At 39.3% G+C, this 21,161-nt stretch overlaps 1 protein-coding gene across 2 annotated transcripts in view; it reads left to right on the top strand.

Moving 5' to 3' along the window:
- pde4d (phosphodiesterase 4D, cAMP-specific) overlaps positions 1–21,161 on the top strand; it is a 172,349-nt gene that overhangs the window by 6,904 nt on the left and 144,284 nt on the right. Inside the window, exons 1-2 of one of the 2 annotated variants that reach the window (XM_051421458.1) lie at positions 10,736–10,778; positions 12,138–12,196. In XM_051421458.1, coding sequence (XP_051277418.1) covers positions 12,152–12,196 — 45 coding nt within the window. In that variant the 5' untranslated portion in view covers positions 10,736–10,778; positions 12,138–12,151. Of the gene's footprint in view, positions 1–10,735; positions 10,779–12,137; positions 12,197–21,161 lie in introns of those variants that run through there. The other variant, XM_051421457.1, reaches the window with a different exon arrangement.

Raw genomic sequence — 21,161 nt, 5'->3', positions numbered from 1 at the left:
GAAATTTCTACTGGAATGAACTTTTAGGAAGTTTTGTGCACAGCACCACTGGCTTGTTGACAATACCCAGGGTAAAACACGGGTTGTCTTTACATTATATGCCTCAATTCCATAAAACAACTGAGGGGAATCAAGAGTTTGTTATAAATCTGTTCTGCTTTTTTAAACACTGCTTGCTCAGCCCTAATTAATGAGAAATATTTTCTCTGGATGAACAAGTTGGGTAAGCATATCTGCTGGAAAATATTTGGTTTTATGGTTGTCGGGTATTACGTAGACAAGATGCCAGCATTTCTCTGTGGTTTGATGCCGTCTCAAACTGGCACATCTGGTCATCGCAGGGGTTCACTGGAGAAATCGGCCCTGCCCTCCTTGTGTTCCTGCCACTGGAAATGTTTTTATAAAAATAAGATTACAGATATTTAATCAGCTTTCTGGCTCTCATCATGTAATCCGAGGCCAAACTACGCCTCAGAGGGTGGGACTTCTTTACATAACATGACGAGAAATAAGAAATGACATATCACCTCAGAGAAGCAGAGTTTTGTCAGTCATTTCCCCAGCTGGTTTGTCTGCTTTGCTTACCTTAACCCAGAGTAACATTCACACAACCTGCCCAGGGGAGGGAGCTCCTCCACTGGCAAAAACATTCACTGAAGGCACAATTATTCATCTGTGAACCATATGTTTCAGGACAGCTAAGCAGATTTTAACCACCCCTATGTGCATATGCAACGTTTCATGGGATTTTTTATATTATTTCCAGTCTAATGCTAAAGGTTATGTCGCTGTGGTCTCATTTTTCCCTATAGGAGAGTGGATGTTGTTGTTCAAACAGGCTTTTAACATAGCATTGGAAATGTTTGAGGATAAATAAATGTCCTCAATATGCCTGTAGGTGCACAGCAACAAGCTAAACACACCTCCAGTAAAGGCTGAAGACAGCAATTGGTCTTTGAGGTCTTCATTAGAAGCAATTGTGAAACAGTAAAACCAGTATTGAACAACAAATTCACTGAAAGATGAGATACCATCTACAAAAGTGAGACTAAAGGTAAAGATGCATTACTTCCATTACAAGAAAATTTAATTAAAGTATAAACTAACTGTCAGATTACTTACAAGTATTAACATTAACATCGACATTAAACAGCAACCTAAAGTCACACTTCATATGTTTTTGTTTTTAACACTTTGGAAATGGAAATCGAGAGATTTAAAAAGCAGCTAGCCTTCAGTTTGGAGGCATTTACTGACAATCAGCTAGCTTTAGGCTACCGCCACCTGTAATTACACACAGCTCCCTGATAGTGCTGTTATCGCAGTGAAGCTACAGGGCAGACATTCTTGAATGTAGGCTTATCAGTGGCTGAGGTTAGCAAGCCAGCTAAGAACATATGGTAGATAGTTAGACAACTTTATTGTTGGCGGGAGGCCTATACCAACTGTTTTGGTGGAGGCTCCATTTGGGACCAGTCTGGCCACCAACGGTAAACATGATATTGTTATATTGTATTTGCCACTCATTAGTCTCAGACTGATAATGGTTTGCTCGTTTAGAACTAAACTGATGGTAGAAAACCTAAATTAACAATTACAAAACATCTATGATAAAAAGAGTAGCCTACCTACAGATAACTAATACTCCAACAAGATATAGGTTATAATACGTTTGCTCGATCACAGTTAAACACAAAATGCTGAAGTTATATGCTGGCAATACCAGGATTGCGCCCAGTAGTGGTTGCTATAGCAACAGATTACCAATCTGAAACCCTGAAACTTTTGAGAGTGAGGCAATACTAAAAAGTAGTTATAGTTACATACAGTATATAGTTTTCTACATTTAAAATGAATATATAATACTAATACTAATAAAAGTCTTGGTGCTTTCATGTGGAATATCTAAATATTGTGAGAGAGAAAACACTAACAGAGCAGACACATTCACATGAGAGTAAGCTATTGTGCCAAGGGTAAAAATGTGTGTGTGTGTGTGTGTGTGTGTGTGTGTGTGTGTGTGTGTGTGCAGAGAACCTCTGATAGTAGGACTGTGTGTACTGCAAGCTTCATAATAAGAAAACAATAAATTGGAAAGTAAATCAGACTTTGATTGATTATATGAAACGGCAGCGTATTAATTACATTTTCAAGTTTGATTTACAGTATATGAAATAAGCAAAGCTGCTCCAGATAAATAATGGCAGACCCCCTAACAAAAATGCATCTGTGTTTAGTTTGGTGTATTTCCCAAGTCTATGTGAACATATGGAAAAGGACTGGCGAGGCAACCAGCGTTAATTACACTACCAGTCATTCTCTAACTAGCTGGGTCATTAGATGGGAAGAAACCACTAGGACTGGCTTTGCAACCTTGACATTAAGAGGCACCGCTGTCTTCAGTCAGTCATCATCGTCCATATTGAATCACATCTGATGGGAGAGATGCAGGCTGAGATTCAGCTCACCACTGCCTGTCTGCTGTTTTCTGCTGGGCTGTACGGATAGGAGTGACTCATCCTAGCTCTGCAGGGCCTACTTCTGCCTTAGGTTGGTGATGTCATTAGGCCGTAGTGGGCCATGTGTATGAGAGAAATGGGATAGTAGACAATGCCTTGTTGTGTGTGAGAGGGATGGAAAAAGCGGCACTAAGTTAAGGATAAAAAGAAATGCACCACAAATGCTTAAAACTGTGCAATTATACATCAGCAGAACTATAAAGTGGATGTACAGTATAATGACAGCAGCTTTGTAAACTATGTATAGTATGAATTTAGATAGTTACCGTGGATTAAAAAATATTTTGTAGCATGTTTTTTCAATCATAGTGGAGGATGGAAAGGGTATCTGGAGTGAAAACTTGTGTGAGACATACAGGCAACTATAGCTCTCTGGGGACCTCTGCTGGCAGTTCAAAGCAGAGCAGCACTCTGTTTTTTTATGTATCTACACTGTGCCTTGGATTTAACTGTAGAAATCTTTAAAATGTTGTAGAATTTAGCCAAGAAAATTATAGTTATAGCCCAAAATCAAAAATTACAATTTACTTCAGGGGCTTTACTATCTGTACAGCATTCAGCAACCTCTGTCCTCTTTAGCTCCTCGATGAGGAAGGATCCCTCTTCCAGAATGGACAGACATGCAATAGATGTTGTGTGTGCAGACCAACACAATTTTTTATGATAAAAGTTCTGATACATGAAGATTATAAATGGTTATATTGTTAAAATGTATTTATTTTGCTGTCTGTTCATCTACATTTCTGTTTGTGCATGACATACCAATGTGGACTGTGTAGTAATTTATTTGCAACACTTTCTTTGGTTTATCTGGTCCACAGTGAGCTATAAACTGGTGCTGACACAAAGGCTTCCTTAATTATCAGTCAGGAAAAAAAAAGAAACACGTTACAGCGGACAGACTACAGCTTTAAAGGTCATAGACCACAGTCTCTTTCCTCTCGTAAATGTCAAGTAAATTGGCTTTTAAAAAACAGATTACAGTAAAATATGATATTTCTTCTTGATATGATATTCTTACTTCATAGAGTAGTTTAAGACCAAGATTAATTAAATTACAGTAGAATTGTGTTTTGGTATAATGAGCCAGTCTATAGTCATAATGATTCACTATGTTTTCCAGCTCGTTGCTAACTTTGTCTATTGGCTGTTTTGTGCTGTGGGAGTAGTGTACAGTGGGTTTATTTGGGCATTTTGCAGAAAACAGCTGCCCTCTGTGGCTGGAAGTTGATGAGAGCAAACAGGGAAGTTGCTGACTGTAAGAAAGGCTGAAAAGACTGCTGAAAGACCTGCACAATTTCTAGTGACATTAAAAAGAAATGAGAGTTTGTAAATGGTATACTTTATACTACATGTGTTAAAGACCATAACATCAACAACTCTAATTATGCTTACTTAAATAAATGTAACATTTTCTTTAAACATTTAGTAAGCAGAGATGTTCCAATACTATTTTTTCCTTCCTGATACTGATTCTGATACCTGAACTTTGTGTATCAGTCAATACAGAATACTAATCCGATAAATGTGCAAACGTTTTTTTTTAACCAGCATATACTAAAGCCTGTATGACTAAAATTTCTTCGATACTCCATCTAAGGGCAAATTTTTTATACTGGTATTTGTATTGGAACAGCTCTATTATTAAGTCATAATGATGATTTAATAATAGAGTCAATATAACTGGAGAGGGGTACTCCAGTTGCACTTCCATTAAGTTGAGGGGCTCGCAAGAGGCAGGTTGAAAAAAAATCAGTCCAGCAGTCTGATATGTCCTGACTCACTAGGTAAGGGTTAACTCTGTGCTGGAACATACGCCTTCCCACAATTCAACTCAACTGGTTTTTCATTAGACCCTCCCTGCATGGTGTATGTCCCTGTCTGTCAAACTCAGACTTTCAAAAGATCCCTTCAGAGCCACAGAACATATCATATAACTGTTTTCCCAGGATGAGTCATATTCCCCATGACGAGTAAACTAAACTGCATCTGTAAAATGCCATAGGTGGGCCAACCCTGATCAGAGCAATTTAATGAGAAAGGTAAGCGCTTCATTTGTTGTGATAAATCCATTCTAGTTTGAGGGGGCAACAAGATAACAAAAAAATGAAAACCTTCATGATGTCATAAACTACACTATCATAAACGTGTTTTTCTTAGTAACTGGAAGCAGTGGGGGAAATTGGTGAAAATAGACATTTAACAGCTTTGTTGGTTCATAGGCAGAATGCTACTCACCTCTTGTTATACATGCATGTACATGCAACATGTAACTTATTAGGGACCGAGCCAGCGTCTGCTGGAGGTCCCTATTGTTTTTGCTCGATTTCTTCTTCTAACCTATTATTTTTAGCCCCCTTTGACTGCATTTTTGCCCCCCTGAACATATACGAAAACTCAATTTTATTTGGCAAAGTTGTCAGGCCTGGTGAAAATGGGGATATTCTATGTGTCGCTTTCAGGTGGCGCTACTATCATAAAAAATGTGTTTAGGCTAATAACTTCTGCATAGTTTGTCGCACATTCAAAAACCTTGTATCCACGCGTTCGGTGAATAGAGCTGAATCTCCACATGTCAGCCCCGCCCACGTCCGCCAAGAATTTTTTTTTTCTAGAGCGCGAAATGGCCATAAACTACTTTTCCGTGTTCCTCCCATGCGCTTTGTCCGATTCGCACAACATTTTTCACGTAGCATGTGGGGTCTATCCTGATATTGATAATTGATACTTGATATTAAAAAAAATAAGCACGTCCACTTCCTGTGGATTTTTTTGTCAAAAAGGGAAGTGGACCATTTCTCCACATTGCTATGTCCGATTGTCAGCAAACTTGGGTCCATAGTTACTCATGTCTTTCTTAGGCATCGTGCACAATTTCAGGTCATCGCCACTAGGTGGCGATCTTTAAAATGAAGAAGTTTATATCTCTGCAACGGCATGTGTGATTAAAATGAAACATTAAAATGGTACGATGATTGCCCATGGCTCCCTGAGGCTCACCTAAAAAGGACAAAAAAATACGCCACTAGGTGGCGCTCTTTTGGCATGATAAATCACTGTGCGGAGATCGTAATAGTTATGAATATGAAATTCACAGGGCACGTGTAGAGTGGTGCCTGAAGCTCACATACCAAAAATCGCGTTTGTCGTGTTGTAGCGCCCCCTACAGGATAAAAAAACAGCAGCCCCGGCGCCACGTTTCACTGATATGTACGAGGCACGTGTAACATGCCGGGACGTACAAAAAAGCCTCTTGGACCCATACGAAATTTGTGAGTACAGTCAAAAAATGGTGCTGATTAAAAGTTGTGCTATTTGAGACTGTACGTTGAACGGCGTGTCTGTGGTGTGAGGTCAAAGTTGGCCATTTTGAATTCTGTGGTCATTCAACTGATTGAAAAGTTGAGCTATTTGTGCGTCAAACCGCGTGCCAGTGACAACTTGTCGATTTCAGCAGATTTGCCATAAAATAGTGCTCATAACTTCAGTGTGCAATGTCCAATCTCCAATAAACTTCATATATTCTGAAACAGTTTTGCCCTGAACACGTCCTCATAACTTCAGCGTACGTGGTCCAATCTCAATGAAACTTCATGTGTTTGATAACGCTCTCGCCTTGAACATGTCTACATGACAACATTCAGACATAGTGATAACACCACCTACTGGCAACAGGAAGTAAGCGCTGCGTGGCGATTTTGAGCTTAAATTAAGTGAGATTTTCATGTTGTGGTCCGCACGTGTTACGACGGCACACGACGCGGCCGCAGCACTCCCCGAGTTGCGTGGAGTGCGAGGTCCTGCCCAATGCTGCTTGCAGCTTTAATTTAAATTTCAACACAACAAAGCTTTCATCAGAGGGTGAGAAGTGTTTTTACTTAAGTCTTTATTCAAACATAATTTCTAAAGTGGAAAATTTCCCTCTAGTGATCACACCAGATGTTAAACTGGGTAATAGGCATCTTAGTTAGTGGAGGTAGAAAGCTTTTCACTGTTGAAGCTTCCATCAGGCAAATGATGCAGTCCAAGGTACAGCTTCACCACATGTCCTGCAGTGCTCAGCAGAGGGGTTGAGCTAAACAAAATGCACAATAGGCCCACATAAAGCCAAACTTATCTGACCATCATTCTTTATAGCAGAATAATCCTTTTTGTTTTTTTATGGCGTATAATTTATTTTTCACTAATTTTCAGTACTATTAAAAAATTTGTTTGTGGTTCTAAAACGGGAAGGAAAAAAGGAGTAATAAGCAAAATGTGTATATTCTTTACAAGTTTTTATTTTAGCTTTTAGTATAAATTATAGAAAGGCAATCCATCTTTAAGTGGTGAGTGATCCATTCAATTGTCTGCAGAACCTGGAATAGAAATAATTTCAGTCAGATAGAGCTTCATTGGCCATGCATAGTTGAATATCAAGCTGTTTTCAAAATACTCCCACATCTGATGACCCCAATTTCAGAGCACAAAAAGCAAACAATGTAATGTGTGACTCATACTCGGGTCTGCAGGACAATAGGTGGAATATAAGACAATTATTTTCAAGGAGCTTGAGGTATGAGAGCTAATTTACATTTCAAGTAAATGTTATTGTATTTTCATCCCGGGTCCACTTGCTGTGAAATTGTTTTCAAGCTGCTACAAAGGGCTCATCACTGTCAACAAAGTGCCACAGCAACGAATGGTAAGGAAATTGAGCTGTTTTGCCAGATATGGCATAATAACAGCCACTTTTGATTTGCCCAGACTTGAGAATGAATTGGAGCGCCTATAGACGTATTATTAAGTGTATAGTTTTGAAATATAGAATAAGGACTTTCATAATCCTGAAATAGAGATTCTGTACCATGTGACAGCGCGCATCTATCATTTGAAGGTTGTGTTTCAAGAGTGTATGTGCGCACACATATTTTGGCATGCCTTTGAGTTTTAGTGCATGAATGTATGAGTGGTGACGGCCCTCCAGTGGTTTGATTTTAGCTGATTTATGTGTTGCATAGATTGAGGGATTGCTGTGGCAAGGACAGGGCAAGGTGAGCCAAACAAAGGCAGTGATACTGATGATGTCGTCCTCAGTAGTGTCTCTCCACATGAGACAATATCAGATAAAGTTAAGCCTCATCTTTGTTATTTTTACTACCATGTCTAGTAAGTGCAGCACCACTTGGAGGAGCCACTGCTATGTTTCGACTCAGTCAGTCCGCTGCTCAGCACAGAGAGCTGAGGCTTCCCTCTCGAAAGGGGTTCAGCAGTGATCTTAAAACTGTAATCAATGACGAAAAAACAATAGCTGAATCAATATGATGATAATTTGCATTTCCATCTTTAGATAAGTGTAGGAACTTCATGAGGTGGAAAAATCCACTTCAGTCAACGGCTGAGAAATTGGACTGATTGGATGGTACATGGGGAGCTTTTAGTGAGCATCAAACAAGTGTCACTGCCTACTTACTCGGGAAACACTGTGATGTATCGTATAATGGGTTGTAATTTATCTTAATTGGAAGAATCTAAGATGGAACTTCAACAGCTTTGACTGATTTGTTTATTGATTGCTTCATTTTAGTATTTACCATCTAGGTTTGCTATTTCTGTCAGTGATGTATAATCTTCCAGTGACTTTTCTCTGAAATATTAGCTTGACAAATTCAACAAAAAGCGTACTTGATTAATATGGTCTGTGCAGATCTGCCTACAAAGAGAATAAAAGTGACTGGCTATTTCAACAAAGCCACCGCGCCTGCTCATCTCAGCTGATTGAATGGCTACAATAAAAGGCTGAGATACTTTTGAGAGATTATTCAATAAGCAGCTGTGGGAGCTCAACAAGAGAAAAGAGACGTTTCACACAGCAGCTGAAATCTAGAGCACATTAGACAGCCATGACCTTCTACTGCTGGGTGAGGAGAAGTCATAGCTCAGCTCAGTTTTTGCTCACTTGCTTAATGTGATCACACAGAATAAACTGTCATCGCTCTCCTAAAGATGGCAGGAAGTTAATTGAAAAAGCCAGCAGAGGATTTATCAAAGGGGCAGAGGAATAAATAGCATCTGCAGAGGGCAGTTTTCATACATTCATACATACATACTGTATCTGGACCATTCTGGTGGTAAGATCTGTAGATCGGTACGTCTAACCTCAACTCACGTAACTAATGCTTGAGCCCAGACTGAAATCAACCCCCTGTGGTTGCACTGTTGACATACGCCAACAGACACTCAAACAATAAGAGCTTCCTGCCTGCAAAACAAAGAAAGACGAGATCTGCTTGTTTTGGCGCGCAGACATTGGCTTTGCAGACTGGCAGGTCTTGCAAGCAACAGAAGTAAAATGTCACTGAAGTGTTGCTGTGTCTAAAAGAGAAGAGTGTCATGTGACTGGCTATTCAGTCTAAATATGTATTTGTGCCACAGAGAGTGCGCACTTGCATGAACAATCTTCAACCACCCCGTTCGGAGCACTGTGATGGGGAAGATTTAGCAGTCGTTGGCTTCAGTTTTAAGTGAGAATTTGCATTTGTCACAATATGTTGTCCTCTGGGGGCAGCTTTCAGAAGCATGTGTAACAAGGTGAATAATAACGGCTGGCTGAGATCAAGACTGTGATGTTGTTTATCTATCTATTTCTCTCTCTGTGTACTTTGTATCTGAGCCATGTCTCCTGCTGATTCAGTTTTTTGCTAAATTAGCCTTGTGCTTTCAAGGCCGAAATGCACATTATTTTGGAGACTCATCACATTTGGAGGCCCTGAAGAGAGAGTGAGAGATGGAAAGAGGGAGAGTTTATTTCAGTCATTTGAATAGCTCTTACTGTTTTTTTTCAAGCCCTGATAGACCTTTAGCTGGCTTAGAGCTACCAGGAATAATTGGCAAAGTTGATCATGACACTGAATTTTTACAAGCGGTTTTTAATGACAAAACAGTTTTCTTGACAGTTGCAAAATGTTAACTTTACTGCCACGTTTAGGAAAGTTGGTATCATCATCTGTTAATTAGAGTTTTCTCAGCATTGTCCAGCAGTGCTGAATTCTGTATACAACCAGGGAAGAGCAGCATGGACAGAAATAGCTGTTTTTTGTTTAACAACTGCAGTCTAGACAAATTCAAAATAATTGACTGGGGTTTCCAGACAGGCACCGATACAATAGAAGTGCAACTGTGTAGGACGTGTCAAGTACAACATAGTCAGAAAGGCTTAGTAGACAGCACAGTCATGGAGGACTTGCATTATCGTGATAGTTAGTGACTGCAAAGGGATAGTAAAATGTGAGATGCAAAGAAATGTTTAGACGGAATATGTACATATCTTACACCGTTGTTGAGAGAATTTGGTGTTTTGTTTTCAATTAGGATTCCAGAGCCTGTAACTGTGGTTAAGGCATCCTGGTTTAGTGAACACTTGCAGAAATAGCTGAATATGAGCATAGGTCAAGGCTGTGGTTTGCCCTGAGGCTATCTTGTGCTCTGTGTTCATAATTATCTGCCTTGTGTCCCTTATGCCATAAAACCTTTTAGATTTGTTTCCTGTAGCTTTTTCATTACATTCCTACAAATCCCCACTGTAATTCAGACAGTAGAAGATGAGCAAATCTATGTTTTCATGTTGTCTTGCCATTATTATTTAGTACACCCCGTAGTCTGAATGAAACCATTCTCACCAGCCCACATTAACCTAAACTAAGGGTGTAAATACTTTAGATTTCAAACATAGTGCTGCAAACATGATTGGTTTGAAAGAGAAAAAAAAAAAATTCTGAGACATTTTCTCTGTTGGATGCCACTTTGATAAACAGCAGGAACGTATGCTTTGTGTGCTAAGAAACTGTGACAACAAGGAATGCAGATATTTATCAGATAGTTTTTTATTGTGTGTATACCAGCCACTCAGAAGTGCTGTCCCCTGCCAGCTGCCAGCCGGATATATCTATTCATTCCATTCGGATAAGCCTAAGATAAACTGTCATTGACCAGTCAGCAATTCTAGGTGGCTGCATCTGTATGTGCTTGGTGCAGTGCATATATTCTGGCCCCTATAAAGAGTTATGCACATGATGCTCTTTAATACAAACATTTTTGATGAAAAAAGTAAAAAAGTTTATTTATCCCAAAGGCAACATCATGCAAAGCCTGTGCACCATGTCATGACCACTCCCTCTCGTCTTTTCTCCTCTCCTCTCCTGTCCTCTCCTCTCCTCTCTTCTCCTCAGAGCCCAATCGATGTAGACTGTCCAGCCAGCTCTGTCTGTTTTTCTGTCTGTGGTAATTACCTGACCATCCTGTCACTCCACATCTATTTAGTGGAGATGGGCCTGAGCTAAAGGACCGGAGTAGAGGATAATGTGTGACCCGTTTGGTCGATCTCTCATTTAAAGTACATCCAGTGTTGTTGATGAGTCCTAGTAGACAGGGATAAAGTGGAGTTGGTGTTGTTTCTAACTCATTGCTAATGGAAATGAAGGCTAATGTAGTAAATAGCAAGTGACATGCATTATTCACGGACTACATGAATGCATTCACACCAAACTTGATAGAAATATACAGAGGGGACGGCAGGAGTTGTTATAAAAAAAGAAGAGCAAAATGAAAATTCCTGAATTGTCTGCTTACTTTCTTGATACTTCTCGCAAGTTGACAACAACAAGGGAAACTTAGACGTGCCAGGAATACTAAAACACAGACCGTCTGTATATGCTCCAATCAAACCACACCAGAATTGTATTATTCACTTCTTTGAAGTTCTACGGTATTTTCTGCATGTGTCACAACACTTTACACTGTGAATGGTTGCGGACATCAGCACAATTGGTTTTGGATTAGTGTGTTTGTGTTTGAGTGTGTGTGTGTGTGTGTGTGTGTGTGTGTGTGTTTGTGTGTGTGAGAGAGAGAGAGAGAGAAAGAGGCAAAGAGAGAGACAAAGAGAAAAATATTTTATGAATTGTTTTTTTGTCATATTTATTTAGTCTCTAATTTCTTAATGCTTTTGGCAATATTGTCTTTGTTACACTTGTGTCAATAAAGCAAATTGAACTGAAATTGAATTTAGGAAGAAAAGAGAAGGGCAAGTATAGGCTCAGGGTTATTAGGCCAGGTAAACAGAACAGGGTTGTGTAACTCTGATAATTCACTGACCTTTACCTTTTACACTCTAATGCATTCTAATAGGCCAGTGGATCCCAGCATGGCTCCTTTCTCACCACACACACACACACACACACACACACACACACACACACACACACACACACACACACACACACACACACACACACACACATCTACACACAAGTACCTGGTTGTCCTGGAGATCAAAGCTTTCATATTCTCAAACCACAAAAGCCCAGGGTGGTGGTATAAACTTACCTCAGCCTTTTCAGATCTTAACTTGAAAATGATAAACAAATTTTAAAAACTCCATACACTCCATATACATTATTCATAGATTTGTACAATATGTATGTGTTTTTTTTATTTCGTCAAAACTTTACATGAAGTAACCTAAAGCTATTTCTAAAAATATCCAGCAGAACTTCTGTTTTTCTTTATAAAGTTGACATTATCAGTTTTTCATGTCTTTTGTTGCTGACCCCCTTTCTGAGTAACTCTGAAATCTGTTTTCAGAGGTGGCACGCACCATGCAAAAGGATGACCGGTCCGGGGATGACAACCAGCGGGACAGTGTAAGTGAACAAGAGTTTTATCTTCTTGCATTCATATCTCTTTTTATTTCTGCATTCCTTCTTCACATGGAAAAAAACATTATTATTACCCACAAGTCTTGTGGGTGTCCTATTTCTGATTATGTTACTGGCGTTTATGGGATCCATTAACATGCAGGAGTTAATTACAGAGCTATTCCATAATTTCTGAGAATTCACAAGTTTACACCAGTTTTGGTCATTAGTGGTGATATGGGATGGAAAACCCCAAATGTGACACATAAATGAGTGTCAATGTGTAAATGTGAGATGATTCAAATTTGGAACAGACTTGTGACTATGCCTGAACTCACTCTGCTGCTCACTAGAAAGAACTGGAAAAATGATATTTTGCATGGCATCCCACGATTTAAAATTTAAGGTAAAATCTTAAACTGTATGATACATTTATTTAAAAAATTTTAAAAACATATTACAGTGTGGTTTTCATGATGTTCAGCATAGATTTCTTGGTCTGGTCTGTTGATGTTTGGTACAAACTAGAATACGAACCTACTGAAGAGGCTTATGTGAAGCAACATTCACACACGGTAATGTACCCTCATACCATACCATTATCTATAGAAACAGATAGGTTAATGGTTTGCCTGAAAAGAAGGGCTTTGTTTGTTGGGTGATTCAGGTGAGATGAAGAAATCCATTTTACATTTATTGTTTATTATATGATGATTTAAAAAAGTCAGTTTACATTACATTATGCTGTTTCACTACAAGTACATTTGTTAGTGCAACTAACACTAATTTCATTTTTAAATAATCTGCAGATTATTTTCCATAACAATTTATAAATGTTTTGGTCTATAAAATGTCTAAAAACTGTGAATAATTTTTCTAAATCACAATTTCCTTAAGTGCAACCTAAAATCTTCAAAGTGCTTGTTTTTTTATAATCAACAATCCAGAACCCAAAGATATTCAGTCACATAAGATAAAGAAAAACAGAGATGCTATAACGAGAAATGTTTGCTTTAAAAATACATAACACAATAAATTAATCAATTATCAAAATAGTTTCTGATTAGTTTTATGTCAATTGAAAAATGGGCAACCGTTGTTTCAACTCTACATAAAACATAACATATCGTAATTACCTAACTATACATCTTACGTCCAGCTAGTTGTATCTCAGCTGCAAATGCACACACACGCTTAACAAGCATGACAACCATAATTAGATTCATATTTTATTTAGGTGCCCTCATGATTTGAACTGTTAACTGTAGTATTCACCCAACACATGTTCAAAAGTGGTATGTTAATTTCATTGCATATCTCCTTCATCCTCCATCCCCCACAACAGCTACACTACTCTATCTAACCCTCTGTATCTGGGCTCTCACATAGTGTTGTCAGAGTTGTGTGCAAGCTGTCCATCACCCACCACTATCCATCTGGATTTAATAGGCAGGTTCCTGGAAATCCTAACAAACAACTAGAGAGGTCAGAGCTGCGGTGTTCAGCTAGAGATGGAGCTCAGATAGAGTACCACCAGACACCACCAGGCTTATCCTCCTGTGCATGAATAAGATATTCAATCATACTCTATGGTTGTTGACCTTGAGTTGAAGTTCAACCACAGGGCCAGTGTGCGTGTCTTTCAAATGGGCTGACATGAGAAAGAAAATACATTTAGTATGCAAATTGAGACTTTCTGTTGAAAAGACTCTTGTGGGAATATCAGTCAAAATATAAATGACAGATTTAAAGCAGGCCTATTATGCTCATTTGCAGCTTCATATTTGTGGTGTGAGACACTAGAGTAGCTTTGCATGATTCACTCTTCAAAAACATCCTTATTTATCTTATACTTGCCCTTAATGCAGCCCCTCAGTTCATCCTCTCTCTGAAACAAGCTGTCTCTCTAAGCCCCCACCTCCCTAAGAGGCCACTTTATTCTGATTGGCCAACTGGGGATTTTTTGCCTTGATTGATAGGACAGCTCAAGATAGACAGGAAAGGGGGGGAGAGAGAGAGGGGATGACATGCAGCAAAGGGCTACGGGTTGGACTCAAACCCATGGCCACTCTACCAGGTGAGCTACCAGGGTGTCCCGATCATATTTTATGGAGAAAACTGCCAGGTGCCTCGAGCTCCCAGTCCTTTAGCGGTTAGCAGGAGCTAGCAGTTAGCTGATAGCAACAGTTAAGGCTAATGTGTCCATCATTAAACTCTGTAAATCCCTGAGAGTTGAGGCAGAGAAGCCATAGGACTTCCCAACTTCACAACTGAAAAAGCACTTCCTGTGAAACATTCAAAACCTTGAAGGGTTAGTCCTGACTCCTAAGCAGAGCAGTCGGATTAATTAGACAGACTGAGCAGATCCCACTTTGTGGGTGTGCTCAGCCGTATTTTGCCTGAAGCAAATGACCATATAAAGAAATCTGTGACGAGTGGACATTGGCTAGTGACGTCATTTGGAAAAAGAAAGTTAGAAATGTTGCATTCAGAGCTCACGTTGCTCACAGGGATTACTTTTTCACATGTTTACCGCATTATTTGACACTTTGGTCTTGTTTATTATCAACATCTGACATTGTAACATTTTAGAAGGATATCATCAACAATGAAAAAATCAATTTCCATTACTGCTGTAAGTTTGCCAAATGGTCCACTTTTCCTTGTGATTCATAGTGAAAGATGAGACAGAAAAGTCAAAATGGTCATTACAGCTTGGTGCTGAGTTTCTCCACATATTTCCACTTCATCTTAGTGTGTATAGAAACCATATCATTATCTGTTCTACAGTTCAAACTACTTTGTTATAGCTCCATGGGATATAATTGTACTGTATAGGTACACAGTATTTAACAGTGCTGTACTTTAAACTGTAATTTTCACTTAAAAAAATCTAAATTGATTCTGATCAACTCTCTGAATAAAATATCCAAAGACATGATTGCCTGCAAGATAAACTGCTAAAACTGATGAATAACATTACATTAAAACAAAAAGCATGTACCACTGGCACAATATTAAAAAGAGCTGCATAAATATAAATGGTTATTTAAAACTGATAGCGACTGACACAAATGACCTTTGAAATGAAATAATACAACTACTAATGTAACATACACTGATTGATGATTCATATTTTGTCTCTTTGGAGACAATACATTTTTAAATTACACAGTGTACATTGCTAAAAACATGTCCTGGGGAAAAACTAATGGAATTTTTAATTTTTCTTTCCTTCGTTAGTAGTGGGAAAAAAGACTGCAAGCTGCAATTCAATTTCCAATGAAAGCCTAACTGTAAGATATGAGCGAGATTTGTAACAGAGTATAGATTTTGCGAGATGAGCAAAAGTTCATGTCAGATGTGCCTGTGATTAATGTCTTCATCAATTAAGACAGAGCGAAGAGAGCAGGGAAAGGGCCTAGAGAAGAGAGACAAGTGTGAGCGAAATGGGTGGGACATTAGGAGAGGACAGGTCATTAGAGAGGGGACAGGTAATTAGGTAGAAGAGAGGAGAGGTGGAGGGTGAGGTTAAGACAAGAAGTGAATGTGAAAAACAAACTGAGAGCAGCAAAGAAGCTCCCTCATCATCCTGAAGGGCATTTTGAGGTAGAGCAGGGACACAGGCTGCGCTGATGAATACGTTTCGTAAGGCTCTCGGGGGCTGTCCAATCAGGCAGCGCCATTGATGAATAGTCATGAGTCACCTTATCAGCATCACCATGGTTACGCAGATGTGACTGTGGCCCTGTGAATGTGATGAGGGAATAGAAATGGGCCGAACGCCGCTCCGTCTTCTTCCCGCGCACATCTTGATCACCAATTAGAGCCCAGCGGGGGAGCATCCAGGCCATGTGTTTGGGCCTCTCTGGCCTCGAGGATAGGGGGGTTTGAGTGAGGTGAATGGACAAGGGGATATGGTGAAGATGATGGTTAGGGGTTTTTATGCATGGCAAGAGCGCAAAGAGGTAAGAGGAGGATTTGAATTCAGCTTGAATTATTCGATGACTTCACAACCTAAAATCGCGTTAATCGCCAGTAAATCCAGTTGACACACAACACATACAGGTGAGGGCTAGCAAGATGAGAAGAGGGGAAGTGGATGACAAGATATTAAATGAAAAGAGCAGGGAAATTAGATTGAACAGGATCAGAGGAGGGGAGCATTATCAGAGAAGAGGAAAAGTGACTGATGGATGAGCAGGGCAAAAAACAACTGCAGGAGATCAAATATAGAAATTGGACAAGGGATAATAGAATAAAGGGTTGGGACAACAAGTAATGATTTATATAATTCCCTAACCTCTTACACAGACATCTGACAAAGAGCAACAACACTCTGAAGTGCGGTTTTGTGATGATCAATTCCCCAAAAGCCAGCTCTTAACACTTCTTGGAATCCCCTTCAGGATTTGAGAGACCCATTAAAGATGTGTACCACTTATCTAAAACCAAGATTTTTTTTTTTTGATATCTCAGCTCAACGGGGGAGGGTTCTACAAATTTTTCACCCAAATGGACATTTTACTGCATCATACACAGCGAAGATAAACGTGACTACAGCAGTCTTCTTATCACTGATTTGACAAGCCCAGTGCAAACAATGTTAATTTTCAGCCACTGCTTATCTACCTTCTTATTTATTTATGAGAGAGTGGAGCAATCTACTGCATATTTGAAACATGTAATTAGATTAGCAGGCAGCTCTAACAAAGAGGACACATTCAAGCACTCAGGGAAATTATATATGTGTTTTTCCCCTCAAGCTCGTCAAAGCTTGACTGGGGAAAATTAGTTTTATCTGTCTGGTCCCCATTAGTCAGGGTCGGTCTGCCTGTGCTGTTGTATGTAGAGCCTGCAATTGCAAGAAGCACAATCATCGATGCACATAGGTAGAGAGGTAGACAGGCTCAATACTTATTTATTCTTCTACACCTCGTGTAAAGAAACATTACCACCCGCTCACCGCTCTCATTTCACAGCCTGCCGACTGCGTTTAAAGTGTGATTAATCTTGCATAAGGTGTTTGGCAGTGTGCTCAGCGTGGATGTGGGGGTTGATGCATGAAGAGTGGTGTGTGAACTCTGCATGGGAAGGTCGACATGGAGGATTCATGGAGTGATTAATCTGCCACCCTGTTAGTGTCACAGTTTTCCCAGATTCAATTCATGGATGACACATGCCATATGTTTCCTTATCATTTTCCTATTACAAAACAATCCAGACACTAATGTTTTATCCTCAGAGCAGCTCTATTGTCTTTAGATATGAAACATTGCAAGTGGGCTCCGCTTTATCTCTCTGTATGGCAGTACAGTGACCTAGACCCTTTGCAGAGATGAAAAATACAGAAAATGTGTTATGAGTCTTAAGTAACTTCAACCGTAGCCACCTATCAGTGTTATCTAACATTTCCTTCTGAATCTGCTGCAAAAGTTCTCCCCTCCCTGTAGATTTGAGACACTTCCAGGGTATTTCATCTCATTTCATCCTACACAGACCAATGCATCACAGAGCTATGCCTGAACCCAAGGAAGACTCTAGGTCGCATCCCTGCCAGACATCTCTTCTCCTGCCTACTAAAGGCTACTAGAGGGGATCTCTTTGAAACAAATTGATTCATCTCCCTCACCACCTCCAATATGACACTTCACTACACCACTGTTCTTTTATCACTGGTTCTACTAGTTTTCTTGCACTTAATCTTTTCTCACGTCTCATTTTTCTCTCTCTTGCTACCGAGATAAATAGGAAACAAGAGGATACGTGCCGCTATAGTTTCCTATGTGCATATTTTGCCTTTACAACCTACTATATCCTGACACATTTTGCAGCATCGTTTGAGGCGTAAATATTTTATCGAAGGCATGCTGTGTCACATGAGAATGAAAATATATATGTTTATTCAAATTGCACAACCTAAAGGGGTGATGCAAATATGAGTGGAATTGTAAGACACTGTTACTTGGGATAGAAAAAAGGGGGCGTAAATCTCATTGCTTCATGTATGCCATGAATGTCTAAGAATAGAAATGCAATTTGCATATAACAGCAGCAGCAGATACCTAGCAGAGGCAAGGAGGTGGTTGATATCTCACACAACTGAAGGTAAATAACAGGAAGAATGTTGGAATTCACCTTTACTCCCACATCTGGTGCAGCTGCACATGCACTGTGTATTTCACATAGTAAATGTGTGATGAAACTGAGGTGTTCTGATGATTGATGGAGAATTAGGAACTTAAGAGAACCAAGGTTTTAACAATTTACTGCTGCTTTCTGTAAAAATCTCTCTGTTGTGTTGTGCAGAAATGACCTCAATGTGTTATTGTGTTTTATTCTTTCTGTTTTCCCCTGTATACTACTGTACATCCACAGAAATCCTATGATGTTGCCTATAGATGTTAAAAATTACTGTTTCGCCAAGTCCAATAGGAGGCCTCCTATGTTTTATTTATCTCCAATGCACTGTTACCATGTATGGACACTATGACATAAACCTATGTCGGTGGAATTATTCATAATGTGGATCCATGGTGAAAAGAGAATGAAATGATAGAATATTCCCAATCCTAACTCACCACTCGTATGTTTTTTATCCTCTGACTCTGACACACATGTGAAATCTGCCGTGAAGCTGTGAGCACTGTTTACTGAAGGAGATGAAGTGAGTTAATTTTTATTACCCCAACAGCATAGTGTGTTTTACAGCTAAGTGATCCACCAGATCAAGCAGTAAAAAACACACACCCTGGTTGTAAATACCAGTAACTCTCACCATGAAGCCACAGATAATACTGTGTTGTTGAGGCAACCCTTTTACTAAGACAGCATGTGCCAAGCAAACCTGTGACTGCTTGAGACATTAAGATTGTAGAGTAACATGAGCCATAAGTTTGCCTAAATAAATGAGGTTGCATACAGTATGCATTATCTTCAGAGCCAAGGAAGCTATCAATAAAGTGAGCTTGTAGATAAAACCTCTTTCTCTCTGCTTTGTTTCAAGTGTTGGCTTCCAGAAAGCCGAGAGCTGCCTATGTACCGGCAGATAATTGGAAGGACCAAATTGTTTTTTCAACCAGGTGATTTACTGCATCTCCTCCAATAGCAATCTTTCTTATTCATCTCCCTTCTCTTTCCCTCTTTGTCTGTGTTAACTTCTTTCCCAGCCACTTCTCTCGTTGCTCCTGGGCTTTACCCAGAATCCATTTAAGATTCATTCTCTGATAAAATCAGTTGCTAAATTCAGAGCACGGAGATGAATGATGGTTCTGATGATGAAGAGTTGGTTGCACATACTCAGTATAGAGCAGGTTGCCCCCTGGCTTGAAGTGATGAAGGTGCATTCCCGCATTTTAATCTAACCCTTGAAGCATTTCGTGATCACAGCCTTTTCGGTTAAGGAGCTGATGGCCAAATACATGATGGACATGATGGAAGTAACATACATTGATTTAATGTCATAAGAAACTGAAATGGTGGCATTTTTTCAAAGAGAGGAAGTGAGGGAATACCTCTCAGCTAGCTACTGGTAATGCTCTGACACTATCAAGGAAGTTAGCTCTTCCAGGTGTTCACACATGTACTGCATACTGATGATTTCACACTATTATTTTTCTCTGAAATTATATGAGCATAATTATCATTAAATAAGGGCTGACAGGGCTGAGGTGATGTTCAGATGCTGTTTCTACTCTGAACTTCTGTGAAAAAATTGAAAGGCCAAGCAACACCCAAGCGATGTTTGGTGCCATCTTAATCTCTTAAAAGGTCAACAGAAAAAAAGGTGCTAATGAAAAATTCCGTTTATGAAAAAGGGATGGCTTCCTGTTTGCTGACAAAATGGTCTAATTGATCTGAATTAATTCATGAATTATGCAGGAGAGAGGGAGTATCTTTAAACAGCAGATCCCCATGTGATACAGTTTGATCCCTAGTGATGTAACTAAAGACGGATGGTAAACAGATGTTTGATGTGCAGCAGGACCATTAGAAAGGTGGAACAGTGAAAAGGAGTCCACATTGTTTGGCTTAATCAAAAAGTCAGAAGAAAAGACATGAAGAGGCCTGAATTAGGATGAAGGAAATTTTATAAAATGAAAAATGATGTGGCCACCTCTCAGACTATACATGAATAAATGAGATGTGAGAAAAATACCTGAATGGAGCCAATATTGAACCACCTGCATTTCTAAGAAGCCTCACATCATGAGTTTTCATCAAAGGCTACCATTTCCATCAGAAAAGGTGGTGAATTATTATTATTATTATAGTCTTGAAATTACTGCATGTCAAATAAATTCAAATTCACATACATTTTTAGTAATTTCTATAATTAATAATAATATCAAGGCAGAGTGTGTGTTGTTTTTTCTCAAGTCTTTAGTCTTTAGGCCCCTTAAAACTGCAAAATACCTCATTTATAATGGGTGCTGAGATTTCATGAGGTAATACATACCAATGTGCTGTCATGGTCAAAATATCTTCAGGCTGTTTAGGCAAACTTGTTTCTACTCTTTGTTCTACCTTTCTGTCCTCACAGTCACTCTTTTCTCAGATATTCTCTCAGGGCTGTGTAAACACATGTAAGCCAAGGGCTCATTTCAGAACAGGGGCCATTTTGCATCAATTTATTTACTCCCTCTGCCACCCGAACCACATTAAATGCACATTGAGACTACTTATTTCTGAAGTGAATAAAGTATTTCTTCACCATGATATAAAAGGAGGGTGTCACTATGTCTCAAGATGAATTATAGACCTTAACTGTACTATACAAACGTGTGCAAATGTCAAGAAATGGCTGGTAAATTGAAAATGTTCGACTTCCTGTTGGGCTTGGGGTATGCGTCCATGATAAATAGCCTGGACATGATAAATGTCTGCACCGTTTTTTATGCATACTGGTGAAACATGTCCCAGGGGCTGCCGTTTAAGGGGCACAGTTGAGTCATTTTGACTCTAGGCTGAA

Source organism: Dicentrarchus labrax, unplaced genomic scaffold (genome assembly GCF_905237075.1).
Source record: "Dicentrarchus labrax unplaced genomic scaffold, dlabrax2021, whole genome shotgun sequence".
Lineage (NCBI taxonomy): Eukaryota > Metazoa > Chordata > Actinopteri > Moronidae > Dicentrarchus > Dicentrarchus labrax.
The sequence above is the reverse complement of the archived record's forward strand: the minus strand, read 5'-3'. Positions and strand labels throughout refer to the sequence as shown.